This window comes from Hordeum vulgare, chromosome 6H (genome assembly GCF_904849725.1).
Source record: "Hordeum vulgare subsp. vulgare chromosome 6H, MorexV3_pseudomolecules_assembly, whole genome shotgun sequence".
In the NCBI taxonomy this organism is placed as follows: Eukaryota; Viridiplantae; Streptophyta; class Magnoliopsida; order Poales; family Poaceae; genus Hordeum; species Hordeum vulgare.
In genome coordinates this window covers 497,076,419-497,104,273 of record NC_058523.1, presented here as the reverse complement: position 1 = coordinate 497,104,273, position 27,855 = coordinate 497,076,419, and the positions used below count along the sequence as shown (strand labels likewise).

General features: G+C 45.0%; 2 protein-coding genes across 3 annotated transcripts; both read right to left on the bottom strand.

The window, feature by feature from the left end:
- Positions 1-5,106: 5,106 nt before the first annotated feature.
- LOC123402482 lies at positions 5,107-6,768 on the bottom strand. Its single transcript, XM_045096404.1, has 2 exons — positions 6,506-6,768; positions 5,107-6,305 (listed from the first exon to the last, which is right to left on the bottom strand). The coding sequence occupies exon 2, from the start codon at positions 6,302-6,304 to the stop codon at positions 5,246-5,248; it is 1,059 nt and encodes a 352-aa protein (XP_044952339.1). The 5' UTR covers position 6,305; positions 6,506-6,768; the 3' UTR covers positions 5,107-5,245.
- Positions 6,769-11,041: 4,273 nt separating this feature from the next.
- Positions 11,042-23,633, bottom strand: LOC123402372 (phospholipid--sterol O-acyltransferase). 2 transcript variants are annotated; one of them, XM_045096289.1, is made up of 17 exons: positions 23,298-23,633; positions 22,405-22,540; positions 21,354-21,498; positions 20,405-20,574; positions 20,251-20,327; positions 14,449-14,659; positions 14,179-14,353; positions 13,883-13,982; positions 13,720-13,814; positions 13,102-13,153; positions 12,932-13,003; positions 12,598-12,766; positions 12,103-12,207; positions 11,938-12,022; positions 11,770-11,852; positions 11,563-11,687; positions 11,042-11,458 (listed from the first exon to the last, which is right to left on the bottom strand). In XM_045096289.1, the coding sequence occupies exons 1-15, from the start codon at positions 23,550-23,552 to the stop codon at positions 11,771-11,773; spliced, it is 1,929 nt and encodes a 642-aa protein (XP_044952224.1). In that variant the 5' UTR covers positions 23,553-23,633; the 3' UTR covers positions 11,042-11,458; positions 11,563-11,687; position 11,770. The 2 variants fall into 2 exon arrangements, with proteins under 2 accessions (XP_044952224.1, XP_044952225.1); XM_045096290.1 differs by having other exon boundaries at positions 11,042-11,452.
- Positions 23,634-27,855: the final 4,222 nt, after the last annotated feature.

Sequence of the window (27,855 nt, the reverse complement as noted above, 5' to 3'; positions counted from 1 at the left end):
GCGACGGTGGCGCGGGGATAGGCCGGGAAAGCGCTGAACAGTCGCGAGGGCGCGAGCGGCGGCGGCGGCGCGGCCGGATGAGGGAGGAGCAAGCGCGGGAGAGTCGCGCGCGCGGGAGCCGGCGCAACAAATAAGGGGCGCGGGATTGCGTTTCGGCCAGCGCGCTGAAATGGAAATGGCGCGCGCCGTTTTTGCGCGCCCGCAAGAGCTGCCCGCCGCGTTGCGCGCGCGCTAAAACTGTCTTTTTTGCGGCGCGACGCTTGTATAACGCGTCTGTTGGAGATGCTCTAATGCTCAGCTCAACCTACCTTCTATTCCTACGGCGTCGCCCATGGATCCTCAGGTCATTTTAGGAATTCCCCCCATCAATTTTGGTTTCGTGCTTTAGAGCAACTCTAGCATACCCCGCATCCGGCCGGCCCGCAAAACGCGTTTGCAGTTCGCACAAAACCGTTTTTGCGGGCCAGCGCGGGCTGACACAGATGCAGATCCCGCATAATGGACCCGTAAAAAAACATATTTGCGGAATATACTTTTTTTATGGGTCGGCTTCTGCGGGTTCTGATCTGGCGCAGCTCCTCCCGACCCGTAAAACTTAGATTTGCAACTTAAATTGATCTATCACAATGCTTTTCTTTGCTTTTGAAACTTAAATTGATCTACCATAATTGAACTAAAGAATGAGCTATGGAACGAGCTACCGCAAGTGCACGTACCCCTCGTTTTTGCATTTGTAGAACACCCATCAGGGGTGCTTCGGCGGGCAGTCGTCGCACTCTATGAGCGGCATCGGCACGCCACAAAGACGTTGCGCGACCGCCGAGCCCGGTGGACGGCCGGACGAGTCCATGCTCGCAAATCTTCGGTGGCGGCGGGCGGTCGAACCCGTGCCTGCATGCGGCGATGCGCCCTTGCCTGAGCTGCGGGAGAGGCTCCCTGACCACTCCATCGCCTGGGGCAGCAACCGGCAGCCGAAAAAAGCCAAATCCGGCGGCCCGCGATGAAGTGCCGCAGATCTGCAAATCCGATGGCCCGCCGACGCAGGGGGGGAGGGAGGGGAGGCCTCGTGCGCGTGGCGGCCTTCCGGCGTGCTCCTGCCGGCTGATGTCGCCGGAATCTTGGGCGACGGACGGCGGCGACGCGAGGGGGGAGAGGAGAGGTGGTTGGTGGGGGAAAGCGTGGGATGAAATGTCCACCCACCAATATATTCCGCTTATATGCAGGGCACCGCAGCCGCGAGGGGGAAACCCGCGTTTTCCCGGATTGGGGTTGGGATTTTGCCGCGCCCCCTAAAAAATTTTACGGGCCGGGGCGGGATGCGGGGTCTGATCGGGCTGTTTTTTTCGCTCCGACCTGTATGTTAACGGTTATTTTACGGATCGGGGGGATGCGGGGTCTGCTAGAGTTGCTCTTAGGGTCATGCAATGCCAATCTAGCAGCATGTGAAACAAATTCAGTCTATATCTGGTGCGAGGCCGTCCAAGTCAGCCCGTGCAAAGGCAGGCAAGAAGGGACGCTGATCTATCCTCCATGGGTTCGCGTTTTCTATAACTCGTCTGTCCGGAAATGCAAAGCCTTTTGATAGATGAATCTCTTAAGAGCATCTCCAGCGATCTCATCCTTTAGAAAATTTGATCATGTAACTGGCAATAGATTTGTGGGCATAATTTCATGAAGTCGCTATTTGGCAAAAAAATACATGCTAGGAAAAAATGGGAGCACTATCCAAGACTAATCTAATGCATTAGAGTAACATCTGCTCAAGAATAATTTCCATTCCTGTTTCCGAGCTGTCGTTTCGTCTGTGCCAGGGTGATCTTTCCGAGCTAGATGTGAGGATGAACTTAGTTGGTTATAGTGATCTGCTTCTGTTCTCAAGTGAATTCTTTATTTTCCGTGTCCTGAAGTTTCAGCTATCTTCTGTCCAACGGAAACTCTTGCTAATTTTCAATATAGTTCATACTTAGCAAATTGAAAAGAAAACATTTTGAAGTCTGTGCTATGCTATCGTATCAATGAAAAGAAAACATGGACAGAATAGTCCATTTCCATCTTGCTAGTTGGATGCCTCAAAAATTAATGTCAAGTTTTGCATAAACAAGACACTACAGAGGATTGAGACATGGTGAAACTCAACAAAAATTATGCTGGATTCACAATGTGGGGTGGTCAATAGAGCCATTAGGCACTGTCATGGATGGAATACAAGGTGCTCAAAGGATAGGATAGCTGGCACCGAACCGTGGGATACTTGAGTGTGATGATTCACAAAATGACCTCCTGAGCAGTACAGTTTGACGATTCGTTGGCACAAATTGTTGACACCAAGGACACCCCGTTGAACTCCCAGTTGAATACCTTCAGCATCTCATATTTTTTTCCTCGGTATGCGTGTCTTCTCAATTGGAATCATGTAATTAAATATACGGAGGTGTGGTGTACTATTTCTGCTGCTGGTGCAGCATGCTATTCTGTACTAAATGGAAACAGTATTTGTATGCAATGACGATTTTGTACTGCCAAGCCTGTGAAAAATCATGCTGATGCAACTTATATTACAGAACCCCATTGTCTATAGTTGCTGGATTAATGTGGATTGGCGTGAAAAATGGACAATTTTTTATATGGTGATATGCAACCTTATTGAATCTTTTTTAAAGCCATTTTTGCTATGCAAGTGAAATTGCATACACAAACTGAAACACATGCAGAAAGACTGGTGTGCACTAAGACAGAGACGGGACGGAGACTGAGACGGATAACCGTGACTGGTGTGCACTGACCCAGCTCATGGAAAAAGATATTAGAAAAGGGGTCTGATTAGGTGGGCTTCCATTGGCCGTGGAAATCATACCTGGCCGATCTGATGGGGCTGCCTGGTGCTTCAAAACTCAGGCAGATTGCTGCATAATAATCTTGTTGTAGCCTGGCCGATCTGATGGGGCTGCCTGCTGCTTCAAAACTTGGGAAGATTGCTGCATAATAATCTTGTTGTAGCCTGGCCGATCTTGAATATTTGATTGCAGGTGAAGGAGTGGCCGCCCACTCGACGGTGCGGTGCAAGGCGGCGAGGGAGCCCGGTAAGGAGGCTTTTTTTTTTTTTTTTGAGATAATATGATCTTTATTGATCAAAAGATGTCATTACAAAGTTCGTCCCGAATCAAGCTCGGAATAACACCAACAGAAATATTACAAGATGACGGCTCGGCATTCCGAGCCCGGTAAGGAGGCGTTGATGCGGCGCAGGGCAGCGAGGGAACCGTCCCAGGAGGCGACGATGGAATGCAGGGATCGAGGTCGCCGTGCAGGGAGGCGACGGGTCTGCTGAGCTACTTTTGGCGGTGGCGAGGAAGGGCGGGGAAAGGGGCGAGAAACATGATTAGATTCAGTTTCCTTTTTTGTGAGTTGATTAGATGGTTAGTTAGCATGATTTAAGGGGATGCGAAGGCCAGTAGAAGAGTTCCACATTTTCATCTGGTGGAGTACGGTCAGCCTATTGGCTGTTAGAGCATCTCCAACGACAGCGCAAAAAATTCGCGCCTAATAAATTTTTTAGCGCGGGGACCGGAGCATCTCCAACAGACGCGCGCTAGTGCGACGCCCAATCCAGTCTGATCTAGCGGTCCCATCTGCAGCCGCTCAGAGTTTGGTGCGCGCGCAAGCCGGCGCACCAAATATGTTGCGCGCGATAGCGTTTTTAAGCGCGCGCAGCGTTTTGCAGCTTCTGCTGGAGCAGTCCGGCGCCCAAAAAACGAATCTTTTAACGCGCGGAGCAGTTTTTGGACGCCTATTGGAGATGCTCTTAGATTGAGTCGTGTGGGCTTAATCCTGTGGTGGTGATGTGTACGTGAACGTTTTGTGGGGTGCGTATAGAGAAGATAATGTTTGTTCTTTTATTAGTAGTAGAGATTACCTGGAACCAATACAGAGATAGAGCTATTTTCAGAACCAACTTTACATGTTTTAGTTTGCTAGATCCTCGAGTTCAAAGCAAAAATTTCAGAACCTCTACTTGTGCCATGACCCATTGATTATCTACATTGCCAAGTACCATCATGATTTTCTTACAGTGTAGTAGTATGGGAAAAATGATCAGCTTTAAGGTTTGGTTTATACACATGGCATGACTTGTATGTCAGACAACACACATTTACGTAGAAATAAATTGCTCCCAGATACATGTTTCTAAACCAAGTGATAAGTCAGTCATGCTTTCGGTTTCATATCCTCCTGCTTATCAACAACACATGCGCAAAAATCTTTTACATAAATACAACATGAGTACATCTGAAGTGCATATCTCTCTTCTTTTCTCATTTTTAAAATCTTCTCATGACATTTGACTGAACAACATCATCAGATGGATTTTGTATATACAAAATATAATTTAGTATTTGTATAGGCAGTGATTTCATTCTCTACCTTTAGGTATCTACTTCTAATTTATGTTACTGTAGTTTACCAAGATGCCCTATAAATAAGCCAGTTATTTGTAATAAAAAATGCCCAAACATAAAAAATGCAAGGCATCTGAGGCATCAACATTTGCCATTACTTGATTGGCCAAGAAAATTGCATCGTAGGATGAAATGTACCAATGCGATAAAGGCAACCATGCCGGAATATTTCTTAATTATCGCAGAACCTTTCCTTGAATATGTCTATCTTACACTCCAGTTTGCAACATTACTTGAAGTTACAATGCGGAGAGAGCCCCCTGGGGATTTTTCCTTAAGGAAAAAGCAAGAGAGAACTGCAGAGATATTATTTATTTTTTGTGATGGCGGATAAGATCAAAATATGTAAGTTGTATTAATCAAGATGATAGATTTCAGTCCACACATATATTTATCATTACAAAAAATTATCATAAGTTTCTGAAACTCATAGTTATAGGCATCCATGCATCGATCGATTTCTGCATTTGCAGAATTGACTATTAAGAGCTCAAAAAGTTTCCCCATAATAACCAGTTTGCATTTTATTGATTCAAATCATACTCCCTCTTTTTTTATACAGGGCCATTTCATAATTTGGGTATAACTTCGATCACTGATTTGAGAAAGAAAATATATGTTACATGCCACAGAAAGCATACCTTGTTGCTAGAATCAATGGTCAAAGCTAGACCAATTTATATATAGAAAAGTGGAGGGAGTAATTTACAGATAGGACGAATAGCTGGTATGCATGACATACAGCTAAATAAATGAAAACAGAAGGTGCATTTTTTTTCCCTTGCTAGCTACATCCAGAACGCTATGGGAGAAAAAGACGAGAGTTGCCTAGAGACAGGACAAGAGGTAGTGTTTCTGTTGATGATTCTCAGCTTGCCCTCGTGATTGTACTTGAGACGAAACGTGGTCATGTTGAGAACGAAGCCATGAGGGTCATTAAAGGCATCCTGGAACTCAAATCCATCTGCCACGTCGCAATCAACAAGGAAAAACTTGGAGTTGCCCAAGTATGTGAGACTAGCCCCTTCGGTTTTAGACGCTTGATGTATTGGGCTCCACAGGTTTTGCTCATTGGAAATCTTCCAGCTAGGCTGCTGCATGGTGGTGGTGGTGCTTAGGGGGGGAAGTTGGCAGGAGCAGATGTAGCCATCCGGGTGTAACCCAACCCATGCATCTAGGTCTGCTTCGAAGTAACCTTGGCGGTGGAAAGGGAGCATCCATTCCCCATGGCGCCTCCACTCACGGTTCTCGCTGTCAAAGGAGAACGTGCCGGTGCCGCTGCCATTTCGGTCATGCACAGACACGAATATGGTGCGTCTGTCCCGGTGAAGGGCGTAGGATACAATCCTTTGATGCTTGGTGAAGGGAGCTGGGATGCTTTTCCAGGACCAGTCAGTGCTTGGGCACAAAGAGCGCACCTCGTCCTCCTTGGCGGTGGTCATGACTTCGAAGGAGGGAGGCCGCGACGTGAAGTAGTAGGCAAACGCAAATAACATGTCGTCAGCTGTGACAAAGAAGTTGAGGGAACTGAGGAGTGCATCCGGGAGGGGATTGCCGATGGCCAGCGCCTCTGCTTCCGTGTCAAAGACTAGAGTTGCAGCACATTGGTTGCTGGTGGCTATAATGTTCCTGCCCAGAGCGGCAAAGTCCATGGCATGGTTGTTCAGAGGCGACGCTAGCCGGAAGACAGGGGGCTCGCTCAGGTCAGGACTGTCAGCATCAAGCTTGCGAATGGTGAAGCCCCCGTGCCAGTCATCTAGAACAAGATAGATGCTCTTGGGTTTGTTAGCGCCGCGGTCGTGGTAGTTGGGCTGAACCTCGTCGCCCTGCCATCTTCGCTTAGGCATCCTACAAACCGGAGACAAAAGATGCGATTTTGGTCAGATAAGGGCAATCGATCTGGTCTTGTGGGCGTCGGGACAGATCTAGATAATCCCTCCGTCCCGAATTACGTGCCTTGGATGTAGCTAGACACGTTTTAGTGCCGTATCTAAGACAATTGGGATAAACTGGGACGGAGTACTATTGGAAGAAGAAAAAACTCATACCTCGAAACCAAATCGCGGACGGGGAGAGAGTTTGTAGACGGGATCACGAGTTGGTTCCGTGGAGGAGATAGGCGGCGAGCGAGCGAGCTTGCAGGCGGCAGCGGAGAACGGTCCAGGCGGCGGCGAATAAGAGGAGGCGTTGGCGAGGATCGAGCGGGCGGCGGCGGCGGCGGCGGCGAGGCGCTATGGCTAGGGCGGGAGGCGCTGTGGCTAGGTCGTCCGGTGCTGCGGCTCTCTTATTTTATCTACCGATCGTGGGGAGAGTCGGGTAGTACTCTAGACCGAGTCGGTCTGCTCGCGTACCACTTCAGAACCGAGTCGGTCTGTCCAACTCGAACCACACCCCACCCCACCCCATCTCGTGAAAGGTAAAACCCACGGCCTCCCTCTGATCCACACCGGCCGCGCCATATCGACCACCACACAACCCGCGACCCCCTCTCCAGATCCCGGCGGAGATGAGGATATGAAGAAGATATGCACGGATGTGGAGTATTTGAGTCCGAGCTCAAATGCACTTGCATGAAAAGTAAAATTAAAACATTTCAAAACATTCTGAATTTTTTTATGAACTTCGGCAAAAGTTCTAAGTGCTTGCAAAGTTTCAGCATTAGATCAGATTCGAGTAAGGCGTGACAAAAAAAGAAAAATGATGCTTTGAAAATGCTACTTTCAAAAGCATTTTGAAACATTGATTTTTTTTTGTGATGCATTACTTGAATGTTATCTAATGATGAAAATTTGCAAGCACTCGGAAATTTTGAGAAAGTTCACCACGAGAAAATTGATTTTTTTAATGTTTTTGAATTGTTTTTAATTTTATTATTCATGCGCGTGCATTTGAGCTCGAGCTCAAAAGGGCACTTTCCCTTACTCTAGTTCCTCTCTATGTCAGAACTTATTACTGCTAGCTGGGTTGACACTCCATCTTCCCTCGCGCACTGCAAACTGATGTATTTGATGACGTGGCTTCATGAGTAATTTAACCGAAAAGATGTCCCGTTTATCTAGAAAAAGGATACGTCCCAATGTTTTTGTTCGTTTTCCTCAAGAACTCAAACATCTTAGTGTCACCGGTGACGACTGTTTTATAAAATAAAGAAAGTAACAGCCAATGACGTGGGTAGAATCATGCGACGGCTGACAGTTATATAGTGGGAGAAGGGTTCTGTTTGGATCCATGAGTTAGAGTTAGAGTTGGTTAGATTGGACTGAACTAACCTCAAAACATCCAAACATGAGGATTATAGTTGGTTAGATGCATTTAAACCATTCAAAAGAACTAACCCAACCAAGAGGTGTTTATTTGGATTAGAGTTAGGTGGGACCCAGAAAAGGTTACTTTTCCCTCTACCTCCAGCACACCAAATCCTGGTTAAAAGAGTCAAATGATTGAAAAGGTACATTTATTGACAATCTAACCCTGGCATTCAAACACCTCTTTAATTAAAGTTAGTTCAAGGTTAATACAGGATTAGAATCTAACTCTAACCTCTAACCGAGTTAGAGTATCCAAACAGGGCCAAGAACTGAAAAGCCCGATCAAATAAACCATCCGGACATTTGGTCCAAACTCCAAAGAGAAAGGGTACAAAAGGCTAAAAAGAAAGTGTGCCAAAGAGGTTGCACCTGTCCAGCGCCCAGCGTGCCACCCCTGGGAGCGGCATCATGCAAAAGTTGCGCGGACCAAACTATGTATATGCGATGTGTAGCTACCACGAAGTCTTGCAAGACCAAGACTTGCCATGGTCTATTGTGACGATTGACAAGCTAGGCCGTGAAAAAGAGCTCTGATTTTTCATCACTAGCTAGATGAATGAATCATGAATGTGCCAGGTTACCAACCATCATTAGATTGACTTTTACTGAAAGTACTTCGATATTCTATCGCAGTGGACTTATGACCGTCGTGCACATGATCTTCGAATCCACTGATCCGATCTGCAGTCATGCTCGTACTATAGTACATTGCTAGATTAGAGAGACAACCCCTTCATCCCATAATATAAGACGTTATTACATGGAAAATACAAAAATACACTTTGGTTCCTATGCGTCCTATATGAAAATATATTTAATAATTAACTAAAAAGTTAAGATTATTTTGAAGTATTACTATATTAAACTTGACTTTGTTTTGCACTAGTATATAAATTTTCATGGAAAAAAGTCAACATCAACATCTGGGCAAAAAAGACAAACATTTTGCTATTATAGGTCACTATTCACACTATTTTGACTAAAAAATTGTCTTTTTTTAAAAGAAGTCAAAGTGTAATTTTCTTTTTGTGAAATTTTTCTCACAAGTACAATGAAATATCAAGTTTATTTCAAAAAAAGTTGTTGAATTGCTAATTTGTTTTTGCATATAGGGTGTATATACACTCGGGTTTCAAAATTTCCCATCCGTTATTACATCCACTATACTCATGATCTCTATCCTTTTTATCAATTTGCCTATCCTGCCTAGGTCTATAAATTTCTCTATCAATTCCCTTACTTTATCCTTACACATGAGGTTCCTACCTTTGATCCTAAATTGAGCTAGGAGATGTTTCCGCTCATACTGAAAAGAAGGATTATTATACACCCCCAGCCCCATCCCTTGAAGAAGCAAGGTAGCACCAACGAAAGTAAAGAGTGATGTGGTGGTTTCTGTTGTTCCCGCTCCTCTTCCAACTCGTCCCAGAATGGACATTATGACAAAGAACAAGAAGAAAATGATAGAATGAATTTGTCCAATATTAACAAATGATACCTACACATGTTGACATCCAATCCATAGACCTAGTAGTAAGCAATCCATCAAAAGCAACCAAAATATTGCTTGGTGAATCGGTCAAGAACTTGAACTACGCACTCATATATTAAATGTAATAATGTCTTATATCATTATAGGATGGTATAGGACGGAGGGAGTATTCCATTATGAACATGAATTCACTGCCACAAGAATGGAAAGGTGCCTATAGTTTCTTTTTGAAACGCGGTCCCTTAGGTACCGATCTCATTAAAAAAAGGTCGAAGAGAGTTGCCCGGTTAATAATTGGAAAACCGGATTAAAACCGTCACAATGCGCCCACCACAACAAGGCACACAGGGCGACCTGACAACCTACACAAGAACGCACACACGCCGCCAAGGGGAAGAGCTTCGTCGAGGTTGTAATCCGGCGTCATCGTCATCACGCCTCCGCGAGGGCGACTCCAACTTCACCATCGACGACCACCGATGTAGCCTTCATCGCAGACGAGCGTAGAGGCCTGCGTCGGACAACGCCAAACAGTCCACCACACACGTCGGTGACCAGGCAGCTTCGACTCGTCCGACGAGCATTATAGGATAAAAAACACTGGACCTGCGCCGAGCCAGCGCCAGAATCGACCAGCCGTCTTCACGTCATCGTCGCCGCAAGGTTCCTCCTCAAACAGCTCCAACTTCAGAAGACAAGAGAGGCACGACGACCCCTCAAGCACGCCGGATGAGACCGACTACCAGAACCCAACAGCAAATCCTACTCCGCTTGAAGGGGCCATCATTGCCACACAAGAAGCCGCACAGATCATCTACATTGTCGGACAAGCCCCAGCCGACCGCAATGTCGCGAGCGTCTAGCCCTGGAGAGTGCAAACAAGATCCAAAGCTCTTCAAGACGACGCCCCCAAGGAGGAAGCGACGATGCCGACGCCGAGAACTCCTCAACGGTGCTTCCAAGGAGGTGAGACGACATCCACAGACGCCGACACCGTCAGCCGACAAGCTCTTGCCCGGCAAGCTTTCGCCTGGAGCACCTCCCAACACCACAACCCCACGCACAGCACCTTCGCTAGCATGCACGCCTCCTACCAAGCCATCACGCCATGACCACGCAGGAGCCGCCATCAAACCTCGCCGCTAAACAGAACGCTAATGGGCCGGACCCGGTCAAAACCGACCAAATCCGGCAAGCCACCGTCGTTGCGTCGTCACAGGACGACCCCGAGCCCGCCCGCGAAAACTAAATCGAGATCCAGCGGCCACCGCAACGGATGCAGCCACCACCGCGCCGGCCAAGGCCCTCTCCCACCAGCACGGCCCGCAACAAGATCGCAGCCACCACCTCCCGAGGCCATCGCCCCGGCATCTCGCGCCGGCGAGCCGCCGGCCACCACCCCAAAAGCACCCGACGACCTTCCCAGCGCCACCAGCAGACCCCGCCCCCCTTGAACCTTCGGCAGCATGGGGCCTGCTGCCACCGCGGCGCACGGCCGGCGGCAAGCGAAGAGGCGAGGAGGGAGCTTCGGCCGGGGCAGCGACACGGGGGGAAGGGATGGGGATACTCCGATGACTAATCTTGGACCCAGGTGCGTACAGTTTGACTTGATTTGCAGACTAGTCCGACGAGGCAGCTCTTATAATCAGGTGGTAGCAGCCGCAATCATGCAGACCAAGAAAAACTACCGCAGAAAATGAACTCGTCAGGACACATAAGCGTAGCATAGCATTTTTTATGAAAAAGAAACACCCAGCATATGCGTGAGACGTACACTACACTAGTAGAGATCAAGCAAACGATGTCTTACCAATTCAACTGTCAATAGTGTCCAGCTGCAGATACTAGATCAATCTGAGCTAACCGCCAGGAATATACAGGCCATAGTTTGATTGGCTAGTCAAAAAATTACATGTTTAATTACACTGATGGAGCCATTCTCGGTCAAACCATTGTCTTGAACAATCAAAATACGGCCTACATATCCAGCAGTAGTACGGAGGTACGGGGTACCTTTTTAGACTGTTGATAATTTGAGCAAATTGGCTGCTAAACAGCCAAACCATAGTCTAATTGTACACATCAGTGTGATCTCATGGCAAAACTCCAACACGATCAAGTCAATTCTGCTAAGAGTGGCTTCCACGTGGCTGAAGATTCTGGTGTCACAAGCAACACCACAAAATCCTGAAGTACTGTAACTACATACATAAATTAGTTACGGAAATGGGCGCATCAATCAGAATAAGTCAATTCCAAAGATGATGAATATTAAAGTAACCATAAGACAACAGCATAATTTCACCTGTTTTGGATGGGGCCTAGGCCCCTGACTTGTCCTGGACATCGCCAGGCGAAAGAGGAACCTCCGGTATGATTCACAGGACCGTGATAATCAAGGGTAACTCGGTCAAACAAACAAAGAATGGTCTGCAATAGGTGAGTAAAGCAAGTCAGGTGCAGTTTTCAACAAAGAGAGTAAAATGGTAATTACGCCACCAAAGCCACATACTTCAGAGATACTGCCGAAGGAGCATAGTTGATGAATATTTCAGCCTGCAGCTCATTCCTAGATGCACATCACCAAACATGTACCTAAGTTTACAGTGACATGAAAATGTCATTGTTACCGAAAACGCAAACAGTGTAACTGGCAAGCAAAGAAAACTGGGTCAAAGACCTGTATTCACAGAATTCTGGAAAGCCGCACCGAGCTTTTGCATAGTCCCAGTGGCAATCTTCGTGTCTCAATGGACCTCGGAAAGCTGTTTAACTTCTGTTAAGAACTGAATAGTACTGAATAGTTAAACTGAACTTGGTATTGCAAGAGACGAAGGAACCAAACCTTTTGTCACGAATTTTGATTTTGAATAAGGGTGCATGTCATGCCACATTTCGAGCCACAACTCACGCATAACCACTGGCATCCTAACAATATTCCTGTGATTTGCTGTTAAATAAGAAAAACTTGTGTCATCTCACAAAGAACATCAGCACTAGTGTTTCATAGCAAACGAGGGGTCTATTTTTCTATGTGTATGGGAGAGGATTGGATGCAAATTCTGGGAAATATGAGAACACCACACTCACATGCAGATACTCCTGACTAAAAGTGTAAACATGTACTCCCTCCGTCCCAAAATAAGTATCGCTGATTTAGTACAAAGCTAGTACAGAGTTGTACTAAATCAGCGACACTTATTTTGTAATGGAGGGAGTATGTAACAGCATAAAACTTCCAAAGTAGTCCCTCGTAGCAAAACATGATACTAGTAGGTACCATGAGAAGTACTATAACCAAATCCTAAAAATAGATGAGGGAAAGAAATTGGAGTTGCACCTTTGTCAAGCTCCCAGACTGCTGTTCTCCATCCTGGAATACTTTCAGCGTCCTCGTAGTAGGTTATGTACTTCACATGTGGAGCCCTTGTCATGTTTGGAAATAAATCCTCACCATGATGGTGATCAGCATTCATGCTTGTTTGTAAATCAGATCCATCATGTTCTGCCTGCAAAAAGAACACAAAGGGCTTACTAGGAAGGGACAATTAACATTGTGATATACAACAACAAAAATAGTCACGACAGTTTGAATAGCCAAAACATGGATATTGACAACGAAGGCCTTCAGTTTGCATGTTTAGAACAATACCAGCAGGCAGAAAGTAGAATACCTGTGGAGTCCTTGTTATGTTCACTTTTGGCCCAAGCCATTGCTTGCACCATGACAGGGAGTTGTAGGATACCTGTCATGAAACAGTTATTCAGTTGCTAATATAGTCATTTTATTTGTTCAGCCAAAAGAGATTGACTTTAGGTAGGAAAAGCATTTGGTAATACATACCGTTCCATCTCCACTGGAATTGTTAGGCTTTCCAGAAAAAGAATGACCTGATCTGGTAAGGAAAAATAATATTACAAAGTGGTGCCAGATAAATATTTCTGAAGACCAAAATTAAAACCTTGGAATGTTTGTAACAGCTAAGAAACTCAAGAGTTAAAAATAAAAGGCATGAAAAGCTATTAACAGTGAATAAGTGACACTGAAGTACTAATTACTAAAGCAGGAAAACGTGCTATGGACCTCTGGAAACTGCCAGTTTCTTTCAAAATGAAGTAATGAACTATTGCATGCATATTCTATCTCCAGTGTGCCCAACGTTTCATGAGAAGTAAAAACACAGAATAGATGTCAATAATATAAAGCAAACTGAAATATTCAGTTCTTCACAAATATCTCAAAGTAGCAATGATATCATCAAATGTGCAATTCTATGTCAGAAACAGCTAAAACTGTAGAAAGACCCATTTGGCCCTCTAGATGAAACAAGTCAAGTTGTAGTCAAACAAACACTCGTTTAGGAAAACCAATTCACAGAAACAGACATGCAGAAACATAGACATCTGGTACTTGACTGAGATGAGCACCGGAACTTTTGAAATAAAGATCAGTGATACCTGCCTTGACAGTAGGGACTGTTCAAACTCATAAATCACATCAGTTATTATCCAATTATCTGGATATGGTTTGCCACTTGGTGCAAAATAGTATCCTACCTGCTTGATGAAAAAACATGAGTGACGAGTAACAGTTTTTACAACTAAAGAAGAATCCACAATTATACCTCAGTCTTTGTATCAATGCCATATATGCAGAATACATTCTTTATTGGGGGTCTCTCCCAGGGCGTGAGGGGATTGAGAACTGGGTCACCCTGGTAGTACCTGTGATCAACAGGGACCAAAATACAAGGTCTTATATACTACTTTTGGTTATAAGCTAGACTCTATTTGGTGGTTGACTGGTTAGTATATCAAGCAACCTTCTGAGAAAATTAGATATCAAGCATGAATATCATTTTTCCTTGAAGAGACTGAGTTACGATGTAGTAGCACTGCAGAACACACAACTAAAACTTACTTCTCCAGCTGATGGATAAGGGCTTTGCTCTGTGGATCATAATCCAGCATAGTTTTGAACAAAGTACCATCTGAAACTTCTCTGGCAGAAAATGACAAGAGTGTTGGCTTTCCACACTCCATGTTGGATGTTATGTCCTCTGTTATGTCCATAATGGATGGATAAGCATCCGTACCTGAAAGGGAGAAACAGTAAAGACAAAAAGGAGTGCAACTGCTTAGTGGGGAAAACATAAATATCTGCAACAACAGAAGTGACTTTACAAAGAACCTCGAACTGTAGGAACCTCGATACTGACGAGGGTTGTGGGCCATCCAGAGTTGTCTGAACTATACTCCATCTCATCGCATTGTTGTCTGTTGACGTGGGCCTTTCCCTCAAAAAAATGCTTCCAGTATACATTATCAGCTTTGCAGTATTTTGAGAATGGCAAGAGCCATAAAGAAGCAGCAAATGAATTGAACATCAAACGGGCTGTCCCCTGGAACCAATATAGAAGTTTAGATGGTAAAGGTAGGAATGGCAATCATGTAAAGAAATATGACAAATAATGCTATTGAATTTTTTGGCAAGCTATGCACAATAGTTCACAATGCTGACAAGTATGCGTTCTGGACACAACTGGACTTCTTAATTATACAATTTAAAACACAATAAAATAGATGCTTCACAAAATCACAGCACATCAACAGGTCAGGTGCCCAAGACCATACTATCAGGCCACCAGTGAATATCTAGGACCATATTTTGAAGCCAACAAATCAAAAGATAAACCAGAAGGACAAGGCTGTTAGGAATAAGCAACTTGTATTCCCATGAGGCCATAGGCCAGTATATATACATGTGCAGGTGGTGGACTATATGCAGGAAACCCCTTATATATTGGGATAAATACAAAAGGGTACATGACTTATATTATAACTCTAACACCCCCCTCAAACTCATGGTGGATGAACAACACTGAGTTTGGAGAGATAAAAGTCATGTTGTGCTCTAGTCTGGGCCTTCGTCAGGAAATCCGCCAACTGTAACTCGGAAGGCACATAAGGCACATACTGAAGAGCAATAACCTGATCCTGCACAACAGCGCGCACATAGAAAGCATCAACGCCAATATGCTTGGTGAGCTCATGCTTCATAAGGTCGCGCGCAATGCTAATAGCACCTATACTGTCAGATAAGAGTAGAGTCGGTGTAGTGACAGAAACACCAAAATCCTGAAGTAACCACCGTAACCAAGTCACCTCTGCCGTCAAAAGAGCCATCGCTCGCAACTCAGCCTCTGCACTCGAAGGGAAACTGCAATCTGTTTCTTCGTCTTCCATGCAATGAGAGAACCACCAAGAAAAACACAGTAAGCAGAAAGTGAACGGCGATCTAAAGGATCACTAGCCCACGTAGCATCCGAATAGGCCTGAAGCTGTAAAGAACTGGAGCGAGGAAAGAATAGACGGTGAGAGATCGTGCCCCGAAGATATCGGAGAACACGGAGCAGATGACTATAGTGAACCGATGTGGGAGCAGAGACGAACTGACTCAGAATATGAACCGGATAAGAGATATCCGGACGAGTGACAGCCAGGTAAACAAGACTACCAACAAGATGACGATAACGCGTCGGGTCAGGCAGGGGATCACCATCAGTAGCACATAGGTGAACATTGAGCTCCATAGGAGTCTCAACAATGCGCTCATCAGTAAGAGCAGCACGAGCAAGAAGATCCTGGATATACTTTTTCTGGGATATAAAGAAGCCATCAGAGGTAGAAGAAACTTCAATCCCAAGAAAGTAGCGAAGAGGTCCAAGATCAGACATAAGGAACTGCTCACTAAGACGGGCCTTAACAAAGACAATATACTCGGGGTCATCCCCAGTGATGACCATATCATCAACATAGAGAAGAAGAACAGTACGACCACAAGGAGAAATGTGAATAAATAATGTTGGATCATGAACACTGGGTGAAAAACCAGCGTCAGTCACCACAGAGGCAAAACGCTCAAACCAGGCGCGAGGGCTTGCTTAAGGCCATAGAGAGAGCGACGAAGACGACATACCATGCCATCAGGAACAGAATACCCAGGTGGTGGCTGCATGTACACCTCCTCACGCAGCTCACCATTAAGAAAAGCATTCTTAACATCAAGCTGAGAGATAGACCAGTGGCGTGTAGAGGCCACGGCAAGAAGTGTACGAACAGTGGTCATATGGGCCACAAGAGCAAAAATCTCGTCATAATCACGACCATGCTCCTGCTGAAAACCACAAGCCACAAGACAAGCTTTGTGACGCTCAAGAGAACCATCAGAGCGAGTCTTAACCTTGTAGACCCACTTACAAGTGATGGGACGAACTCCGGGAGGAAGGGAAACAAGATCCCACGTACCAGTGCGTTCAAGAGCAGCAATCTCCTCTACCATCGCAAACTGTCATTCAGGATGAACAACAGCCTGATGATAAGTAGTCGGCTCAAGAACAGCAGCACCAGCGGTGGAAAATCCAAAGCGATCAACGGGCAGACGAGGACGAGAATGCAAACCATAAGTAGGCTGAGATGAGGATGACGACACATCCACAGAGGCATCCACATAACGTGAATGACGAGTGTAACACTGAGGAAAAGATGGAACAATGGAAGGAGGAATCGCCAAGGTAGAATCGGGGAGTGACGACGAAGAAGTCACCGGAGAGGAAGGTGTAGAATCCGATGACACGCTAGACGAGGAGACCGTGGAAGATGGTGGCGACAAATCGACTGGAGGTGGAGAAGCAGAGGGAGCAGAACGAATAGGCAAAGGCTCGACAGGTGTGATAGGTGTGTCAGGAAAAGTGAGAAAAGAGACATCCTCCACTGAAAAGGTCGAGGAAGATGGGCGTGGGTAGAAGGGACGAGACTCATCGAAAGTCACATCCCGAGAGATACGCATCCGACGACCGATAGGATCCCAACAACGATAGCCCTTATCCTCATCACTATAGCCTAAGAAGACACACTCAACAGACTGAGCGGTCAGTTTGGTGCGTTCGCGGGGGGCAAGAACATAGCAAACACAACCAAACAAGCGAAGCATCGAATAATCAGGAGAACGATCAAAAAGACGCTCGAAAGGAACACCACCCTGTAGAGCAGCGGAAGGCTGGAAATTGATGAGATAGGTGGAGGTGGAGACGACCTCAGCCCAAAAATGAGGCGGGAGAGAGGCAGCAATCATCAATGCACGAGCCGTCTCAAGAAGATGACGATGCTTGCGCTCAGCCACGCCATTCTGAGCATGAGCACCAGGACAAGAGAATTGAGAGAGAGTCCTTTGCTCAGCAAGAACACCACGCAACATCTTAGAGATATACTCGCCAGCGGAGTCAGCACGAAACACACGAATGAGAGAAGAGAACTGAGTATGAACCATGGCAGCAAAACGCTTATAAATGGACAACACCTCACTACGAGAAGTCATGAAATAAAGCCACGTGTAACGAGAGAAGTCATCTATGAAAATAATATAGTATTTATGACCCCCTTTCGAAGCGAAGGGAGCCGGACCCCATACATCGGAATGGACTAAATCAAAAGGACGCTTAGACACTGACTCACTATGTGGATATGGTAATTGAATCTGCTTGCCAAGACGACAACCCTGACACTCTAAGGAGGCATCTCCTGAGACAGACCCCAGAAGACCTCGACGAACTAACGACGACAAACGAGAACCACACAGATGACCAAGTCGATGATGCCACTGCTGGAAAGAACCAGTAGCCGAGGCGACCAAAGCGGAAGAACTGGCGATAGAGTGGGCAGCGGAAGGAACATGAAGCCAGTCCAACTCCCAAAGACCCTCAGAATCACGGCGGCGAGGACCAGCCCCAACCAGAGTGTGCGTGCGACGGTCCTGGACAAAACAAGAGTCAAGGTCAAGGATGACACGACAATAAGAATCAGCAAGTTGACCAGCGGAAAACAAATTCATGGTAAGTCGAGGAACATGAGCAACATCAGGAACAAAATAAGAAGGAATGGTAAGAGTGCCTCTACTAACGACAGGAAGGGGAGTACCATCAGCGGTGAGGACATGAACAGGAGAATCAAGCGATCGAAGAGAGGACAGAGTGGAAGAATTAGAAGTCATATGAAAGGAAGCTCCAGAGTCCAGAACCCATGGGGATGTACCTGACTGTGTAGAAGGTGGTTGCTCAGTGCGGGAAGCCTCAGTCACAAAACCAGCAGTACCCGTTGAGGAAGAACCTGAAGCAGCGAGCGGACGCTTAAGTCTCAGAATATCCTGCTCAGTCAAAGCGATGGCTGAAGCTGTCGAGGTAGATGACGAAGTCGCTGTAGATGATGACCGCGCCTTGCGCAAGTGTTTCTTCTTCGTGTAGCAGTGGGACTCAATATGACCATCATTGTTGCAGTAGTTACAATGTGGACGGGGGCGACCTGAGCCGCCAGAAGGAGTGGGCAAGAGCGGCGGAGCACTCGAGCGAGAAGGGGTCGGTGCAGCAGGTGGCGTAGAAAAAGTCCGAGCAGCGAGCACCAAGGGAACCTCCAGCAACCAGCACCACGTAAGCGAGTCTCCTCAACACGAATCTCAGAAAGCGCCTCCATGAGAGAAATACGGCCACGAGCAAACAACTGAGCACGCCCGGGCTCAAACTCCTTACGGAGCCGAGACAGGACCTCGTAAACGCGATGAAACTCCAAGTCGGCCTGGACAGCCTGGCAACAGGGGCAAGTACGACAACCAGCACTGCGGAGAGAATCAAGCTGACGCCAGATAGCAGAACTCTGTGCATAGAAGTCATCAACAGTAGAGTCACCCTGCTGAAGAGCATGCTCCTGACGAACCACAGAGAGGTATAAGGCATCACCAGAGGGCTCATAGCGCTGACGAAGGCGGGTCCACATCTCAAATACAGTAGGAAGGCCCAGAAACTCAGAAGCAAACTGAGGCAGAACACTAGCAGTGAGAACAGCGGCAGCACGAGCATCGTCATCAAGCCACTGGGTGTAAACGGACAGAGCACCATGATACACCTGAAGAGCCTCCTCATAAGCCAAGACTTTCTCATCATAAGCACTCACAGCAGCCTCATCAGCAAGCTTAGTCGCATCCTTTGCGGCCTGAGAAGCATCCGCAGGAAGAGCCGGTGGGGTCGGCGGAGTGGGAGCCACGGGAGGAACCGGACATGGCGGACAGCAGACCTCGCCGGAAAGAAAACCCCATAGGCGGATGCCACGCATGTGAATGCGCATGAAGCCAATGAACTCGGTGTAGTTAGTGCCAGATCGGGATTGGATCAGCAGCGCCTGGACAACCTGATTGAATCAGCGGCGGCTGGCAGCCTGGTGCGATTCCTGATGGATTCCAGATCGGGACAGCCTGACTTCGCGGGACAGGGAGGGAGCTGGGCGCCGGGACAAGAAGCTGCGGCATCCAGATGAGATCGAGGCAGGGGCGACCGAACCAAGCGGGAGCTGGACGCCAAGATCGAGGCAGGCGGTGACTGCAGGGAGACGAGATTGGATCGAAGCACGAGTTGCGCGTGCGAAAAAGACCTAATGCTCTAATACCATGTTAGGAATAAGCAACTTGTATTCCCATGAGGCCATAGGCCAGTATATATACATGTACAGGTGGTGGACTATATGCAGGAAACCCCTTATATATTGGGATAAATACAAAAGGGTACATGACTTATATTATAACTCTAACAAAGGCAACATATATATTAAGTGTTTGAAAACATAATTCAAAAGCACTGTTTGACTTAACTGCAGTCTCCAAAGTTGAAGTTTGACCATTGATTTCTCTTACAATATATTGTTAATGACTTCAATATCATGGTCACATGATAGTGTTTTCAATACATATCTAATGTTAATATTGTTGTGTCACTAAGTCTGTTTTTGGAGTAATTGTTGGTAAGAAAAGATTTACATCTTACAACGCACATGCCCTTGTAAATCCAATGGATGGAGTAGAAAGTAGAAACCCAAAACATATAACAGCAACCACCGGTGATTGAATGAGGGCAAGTTATGGCAATAGATAAAATACATAGAGAAAACTAACCTCAGTGACTGGAAGTCCAGACGTTGTCCCGGAGAGAGTGGCTCTGACTGATTCAGTAGATCCAAGAAGAGGGGCACCTGAAAGAAAGAGAAAACAGAAAGCGTGAAGAAAATAAACAGTTATGGTAATCAATGAAGATTTCTGGTTAACATACCAACTGCAAAGTATGCATGTATATGTTTCTCGAGCCATTGGATATAGTGCTTTGGGGCAATTTCTAGTTTCAACCATTCCAAAAAGTACCGGAATACATTGTTTCCCATGGAATGAGCAAAAACCAAAGATGGCCCTCCTCGAAGTTTCAATGCAATTTCGAAAGTTAATCTGCACAAGAAAGGACTCATAAGCATCACACACCAAGCTCCCTCCACATATAACAGCGAGTACCCTTCTATTGTACAGAAATGCTCATAAATTGTTCCTTTTGTCACTGTATCACAAATAACGTATGTGCTAACATAAAACTAATCATTCTTTAACAACTTAACTAGGACATGATTCAGTAAAAATTGGCATAAGAAAGCTTATCACTTAGGAATGGAAGCTTCTAAAGATAGCTAGCATTGCATTATTCTTGCTGGTTATTGCAAACAGCTATCCCCTATATTCATGAATTTATGACATTTTGGACATCGGCACAGTATCCAACATGCAATCTTTAAAAGTTACTTCTTATATGGATACGTCAGTAAAGATAATTTAAATTCTATACTATGATCAATGAAATTTCTTCCATGATAAATCTAGTGTTACCATTTTCACATGACAATCTAAATAGCTGTATTATATATCAACACAGTTTGTCCGTAATTTTTAAAAACATCATATATTTCTGAAATGAGGCAGCACGTCAGACGCCATTAGTATGCTTAGCACTTATGGACATGATGCCAATTAAGTAAGCATCCTAAAATAGATAACTTAGAAGTGTTCTTGTCTATGTTTACTGGTGACTTGGGAAGTGCAAAGTGTCAAGGTCATTAACGGTATATATGACTGTCAGTCTGTCAGCCATGTGTTTTCAAACAAAAACGAAATCCAGAAAATGAACTGAGAGTGAGAGAACTGGTTGCTATATGACAACATGAGTTAAGTTTACAAACTTTAATTTATGAAAGTACAGATCCCTCTCCTCAAGCATCGATGGGGGTAGCCTCCAATCGTATGGAACAGCGATGATAGCATTAGCTTCAATACCAAAGTCTACACACCATTTGACCCATTCTTTCCATATTGAAGAAAGAGGACCTGAAACCTTGTCAATAATACCACATGAGTACTTTTAAAGATCGAACATTGTTCTTTCTATCTTTTCCATGAAGAAACTAATGGACGGTTTGGAAATATACTAACAAACATGAAAATTATAAATGTGGGCAAAAATTTTTTCTTCTTTTTAGGAATAACATGGGGACTTGCTAACTTAGGAAAAATGTGTAACGTTCCAGCCTAACTATGCTTAGGCCTGCTCACTTGCGGATGAACCACACTGTCACACTACCCCGGTTACCTTTCATTCCTCACTTCGTGCAAAAGGATTAATCCAGGGTTAAAATACATTTGACATTTTGGTTTACATGTTTGGTATAATTCTCTCCGAACTAGCAAGGTGGAACTAAACCCAACCGTTTACTCTTGCTCTACATGGGCTTTAGTTGGACATCTTTTTTGTTGGGCCTGGGTCTCTCTCATACCATGGAACGTTATGTCAGTGAAAGTAAATATAGGAGGTTGCCATCCATTCAAGGAACAAAATACATGGGTTATTTTCAAATGATTGAGAACAATCAACTGTATCGTCTGATCTTCACTAGCTTGAACAAGAACAGTTACACCCATGGATGATCGTGTTTTTCTCCATTGCACTAAGATAAGTATTGTGAGAGAATGAGGCAAGCAAATCAAAATTATTATGCAATGTAAGGCTTAGAACAGAATTAAGAACATGATCCATTCCTGACTAGTAACTACAACTGGGCAACCCAGTAATTACAACATCATCGGATGCCATAGATGTTCATGATTTTGGTCACTTTTGCTCAAAGTTTGTGAAAGTAATGGAATGCCAAAGATAATAGAAGGTCACAGTACAGATGATCAAGTGCTACATAATATGAAACTAGTACTGGAAAATAATTAAGGTATATAGTTTACCTGTTATATAACCAGGGTCCAACTCTGTAATCGCAGAAAGACCACTATCTGGCCTTGACTTGCATTCTGGATGGTCCGTCTGGTTATAAGGGTCAAGCAGCATGCACTTAAGCCAGCAATTTACAGCAGAGAAAAGCTGCACCATATTGAACAAACCAAATTAGACATAGCAAATTGATCAAATATTCATGGGAGCAACCTATCAAGTACATAAGGATCTATGTGGAGGAGCAAAGTACCATCTGGTCCTCTACAGAGTAGAGTACACTTTATTTGAACATGTTAGACATCATTGTAAGACCGAAGCCTAGCTTGGCCAGACAAAGGGTTCATCCTGTTCAAAGAACTATGTATTTCCGTTATGAAAGTAATGGAAAGGGGGAGAAGCCCGGTTCGAAAATGGGATTGGTCATATATAGCGCTGCGTCTTTTCAAATTTGGGATGTGAGGATGAAATCCCGAGCGGTAAACGAATTATTAAATGCAGAACTACTGGTTACGGTGTTTCAAAATTAACCACAAATTACTACTCCTAGTAACTGTAATTTTCTCACAAGTTTACCGCAAATTCATCCTATGCACAACTGAAGCCAGACAGGAACCAATGGAAAGGTTCAAATCGGCTACCTACTTCATTGTCCACTAACAAACCTGAAAGCTAAGTTTGGGAAGTATGTTACGGGCTAACAACTTTAGGCCAACAAAAGCTGTTCCCGAGTGTAACTGGCAAAAAAGGAAGCAGGTGCCTGAATCAGCACAGATTGTTCTAGTCTATCGACCAGCTGGTAGAACAAATACGCAGTTACGCACAATAACAATCCCCAAACAACAGAAATTGCTAAAACTAGCGTAGTAATCTGGTATTTCGGGCGGTACAGCAGAGGGATCTCGACCTTGGTGGAGTCGAGCCAGACGGAGTCCAGCGGGTTGAAGTCGAACGGGGAGTAGGGGCAGTCCAGCACCGACCACGCCCGCAGCTGCGTCGACGCGAATCCGGGGATTATTATCCCCGAGAGCTTCCGGTAGTCGAACTCCGCCTCGCCATCCCCTGCTCCAGCGGCCACTCCCACGGATGCCGCGGTGGCCGTTGCCACCGCGATAGCCATCGCGCAGGCGAGGTCGCCAGATCGGAACCGCCATGGAGGCATTTCGCGGTGATTTTGGCTGTTCGACACAGATTGGTCGAGTGGAGCAATAGGTAGAGCTCTAGCCTCTAGGCGTTTCGGAAGGACATAGGGGAGTACGTGGGCCAATCTGGGCCATAACTTTTGAAGAGGACGGCTGGAAATTCTTCTTTTTTTTAGCGGTTCTTCGTTGGGTTTCTATGTGTGAAAATTGTTTTTGGAGCCCGAGCTTCATGAGGCCTCCAAATGCAAAATTTGTATTTTATGAAAATTTGTATTTCAACATTTTAAAAGATTTAAAAAAATACATACATAGATGGAGGTATAATACATCAGTGTGTACATTTTCAGGACTAAATACATTGAAATGAGGGTCATGTAAAAAAAATCTAAGGTTTTTTAACACATGATACTATTCATCCTTTCAGACTATGGTTTTGTATTTTTTGTATAGGTCGTGTTTCAAAGTGTTTCGGTCTGAAATTTTATACACCCGGATCACACCCTTGTTTAGTTGTACAATTTTTTTTAGATTTTCTGAAACCAAAATTTTTGAATTTCAAAATTTTCAAAAATTCGGCCTTCATGGGGCCGAGAGCCAAAACGTCATTCTTTGCTAGGGAACTTCTTGGGGCGTGCTATGCGTCAGCTGGCGTATCTTTTTGAAAAGATTTGCTGCCTTACGAGCCGTTCGATCGTGTGGTGCTTTAATTTCCTACAACAACACTCTTGTTGCGAAACCTCCTCGTCTTTAATTTTATGCAACAAAGTCTTTATTGCAAAACCACATCTTCTTTAATTTTTGCAAGAAGCCCCTTGTTGCAAAACCTCTTCGTTCTAAAATTCTACAATAAGATCTTTGTTGCAATAATTCCAAACACATCTCTCGTTGCATCTAATTTTCTGTAATAAGATCCTTGTTGCAAAGAAAAATTGCAACAACATCTCTGTCCACATCATGCACTAACAACAATCTTTTGTTGTCGTTGTTCACAACAACGTTGTTGTTACAAAAACTTTGAGTGGACATGGACGTACTTCATGGTGATGTGCCTGCTACTAGCGTTGGTGGTTCCAGAACGGTGTTGAGGATAATGGTGCTCCACACCTGTGTGGCGGATCTCGTCGGATCCGATCGTTGGGAGGTGTTTGGTGGCGGAGATCCAGCATGGATGCGCCCGCGATGACGACCTACAGGTAGGGGCACTCGGTTTGGCTGCTGGTCATGAGTGCCCGATCTGCAACAAATCATTTGTTTCGGTCAAGCCAACTAAACCATGGGTGACTTGTAATAACTATACATGATAGATATGTTGAGGAACGTTGCATGAGAAACAAAAAATTTCCTACGCACATGAAGACCTATCATGGTGATGTCCATCTACGAGTGGAGATTAGATCTACGTACCCTTGTAGATCGCACAGCGGGAAGCGTTAAGAAACGCGGTTGATGTAGTGGAACGTCTTCACGTCCCTCGAACCGTCCCATGAACCGTCCCGCGATCCGTCCCACGATCCGTTCCGATCTAGTGCCGAACAGACGGCACCTCCACGTTCAGCACACGTACAACTCGACGATGATATCGGCCTTCTTGATCCAGCAAGCAAGACGGAGAAGTAGATGAGTTCTCCGGCAGCGTGACGGCGCTCCGGTGGTGGTGATGATTGATACGTCCATTTTGCATCATGCTTTCATGTTGATATTTATCGTTTTATGGGCTGTTATTACACTTCACGGTACAATACTTATGACTTTTCTCTCTTATTTTGCAAGGTTTACATGAAGAGGGAGAATGCCGGCAGCTGGGATTCTGGCCTGAAAAAGGAGCAAGTTTGAGATACCTATTCTGCGCAACTCCAAAAGCCGTGAAAATCAACGAGGATTTATTTTGGAATTTATAAAAAAATACTGGGCCGAAGAAGTACCACAGGGGAGCCAGCAGGAGGCCACAAGCCTGCTAGGCGCCCCCTGGCCGCGCCTAGGGGGCTTGTGGGCAACCTGGTGGCCCTATGGCCCCCCTCTTTTGCTACAAGAAGGGTTTCATTCCAGAAAAAAATGAGGAGGAGGCCTTCGAGAGGAATCGCCGCCACAACGAGGCGGAACTTGAGCACAACCAATCTAGAGCTCCGGCAGGGTCGTCCTGCCGGGGAAACTTCCCTCCCGGAGGGGGAAATCGTCGTCATCGTCATCACCAACACTCCTCTCATCGGAGGGGGCTCATCACCATCAACATCTTCATCAGCACCATCTCATCTCCAAACCCTAGTTCATCTCTTGTAACCAATCTCCGTCTCGCGACTCCGATTGGTACTTGTAAGGTTGTTAGTAGTGTTAATTACACTTTGTAGTTGATGCTAGTTGGATTACTTGGTGGAAGATTATATGTTCAGATCATTGATGCTACTCATTACCTCTTTGGTCATGAATATGATTATGCTTTGTGAGTAGTTACTTTTGTTCCTGAGGACATGGGATAAGTCATGCTATTAGTAGTCATGTGAATTTGGTATTCGTTCGATATTTTGATGTGTTGTATGTTGTCTCTCCTCTAGTGGTGTTATGTGAACGTCGACTACATAACACTTCACCGTTATTTGGGCCTAGAGGAAGGCATTGGGAAGTAGTAAGTAGATGATGGGTTGCTAGAGTGACAGAAGCTTAAACCCTAGTTTATGCGTTGCTTCGTAAGGGGCTCATTTGGATCCACTAGTTTAATCCTATGGTTAGACTTGTTCTTCTTTCGTAGTTGCGGATGCTTGCGAGAGGGGTTAATCATAAGTGGGATGCTTGTCCAAGTAAGAGCAGTACTCAAGCGCCGGTTCACCCACATATCAAACTATTAAAGTAGCAAACGCGAATCATATGAACATGATGAAAACTAGCTTGACAGAAATTCCCATGTGTCCTCGGGAGCGCTTTACCTCCTATAAGAGTTTGTCCAGGCTTGTCCCTTGCTACAAAAGGGATTGGGCCACTTTGCTGCACCTTTGTTACTTTTGTTACTTGCTACTTGCCGCGAATCATCTTACCACACAACTACTTGTTACCGATAATTTCAATGCTTGCAGAGATTACTTTGCTGGAAACCACTTGCCAGATCCTTGTGCTCCTCGTTGGGTTCGACACTCTTACTTATCGAAAGGACTACGATAGATCCCCTATACTTGTGGGTTATCAAGACTCTTTTCTGGCGCCGTTGCCGGGGAGTGAAGCGCCTTTGGTAAGTGGAATTTGGTAAGGAAACATTTATACAGTGTGCTGAAATTTATTGTCACTTGTCACTATGGAAACTAATCCTTTGAGGAGCTTGTTCGGGGTATCTTCATCTCGAACGGAAGCACAAGGAGTTGCTCCTCCACTTGCTGCACCTACTGAAAATATTTGCTATGAATTTCCTTCGGGTATGCTTGAGAAACTGCTGGCTAATCCTTTTACACGAGATGGAACATCACATTCAGACCTGCATCTAATCTATGTAGGTGAAGTTTGTGGTTTATTTAAGCTTGCAGGTTTGCCCGAGGATGAGGTCAAGAAGAAGGTCTTTTCCTTATCTTTGAGGGATAAGGCGTTGACATGGAATAGGCTATGTGATGATACTGGATTATGGAACTACAACCGGTTGAAATTGTCATTTCATCAAAAGTTTTACCCTATGCATCTAGTACATCGTGATCGGAATTATATTTATAATTTTTGGCCTCGTGACAGAGAAAGCATCGCTCAAGCTTGGGGGAGGCTTAAATCAATGTTATATTCATGCCCCAACCATGAGCTCTCGAGAGAAATTATCATTCAGAACTTCTGTGCTCGGCTTTCTCATGATGATCGCACCATGCTTGACACTTCTTGTACCGGTTCTTTTATGAAGAGAGATATTGACTTCAAATGGAATTTATTGGAAATAATTAAACGCAACTCTGAAGATTGGGATCTTGATGAAGGTAAGGAGTCAGGTATGAATTTCAAGTTTGATTGCGTTAAATCCTTTGTCAAAACAAATACTTTTTGTGATTTTAGCGCTAAGTATGGACTTGACTCTGAGATAGTAGCTTCATTGTGTGAATCATTTGCTGCTCATATTGATCTCCCTAAAGAGAAGTGGTTTAAATATCATCCTCCCTTAGAAGTCAATGTAGTTAAACCCAATCCAATTGAAGAGAAAGTCATTGCCTATAATGATCCTGTTGTTCCCACTGTTTACGTTGAGAAACCACATTTCCCTGTTAGGATAAAGGATCATTCTAAAGCTTCAACTGTGATACATATGGGCTACATTATAACTGTTGGAAATATGCCCTAGAGGCAATAATAAATTAGTTATTATTA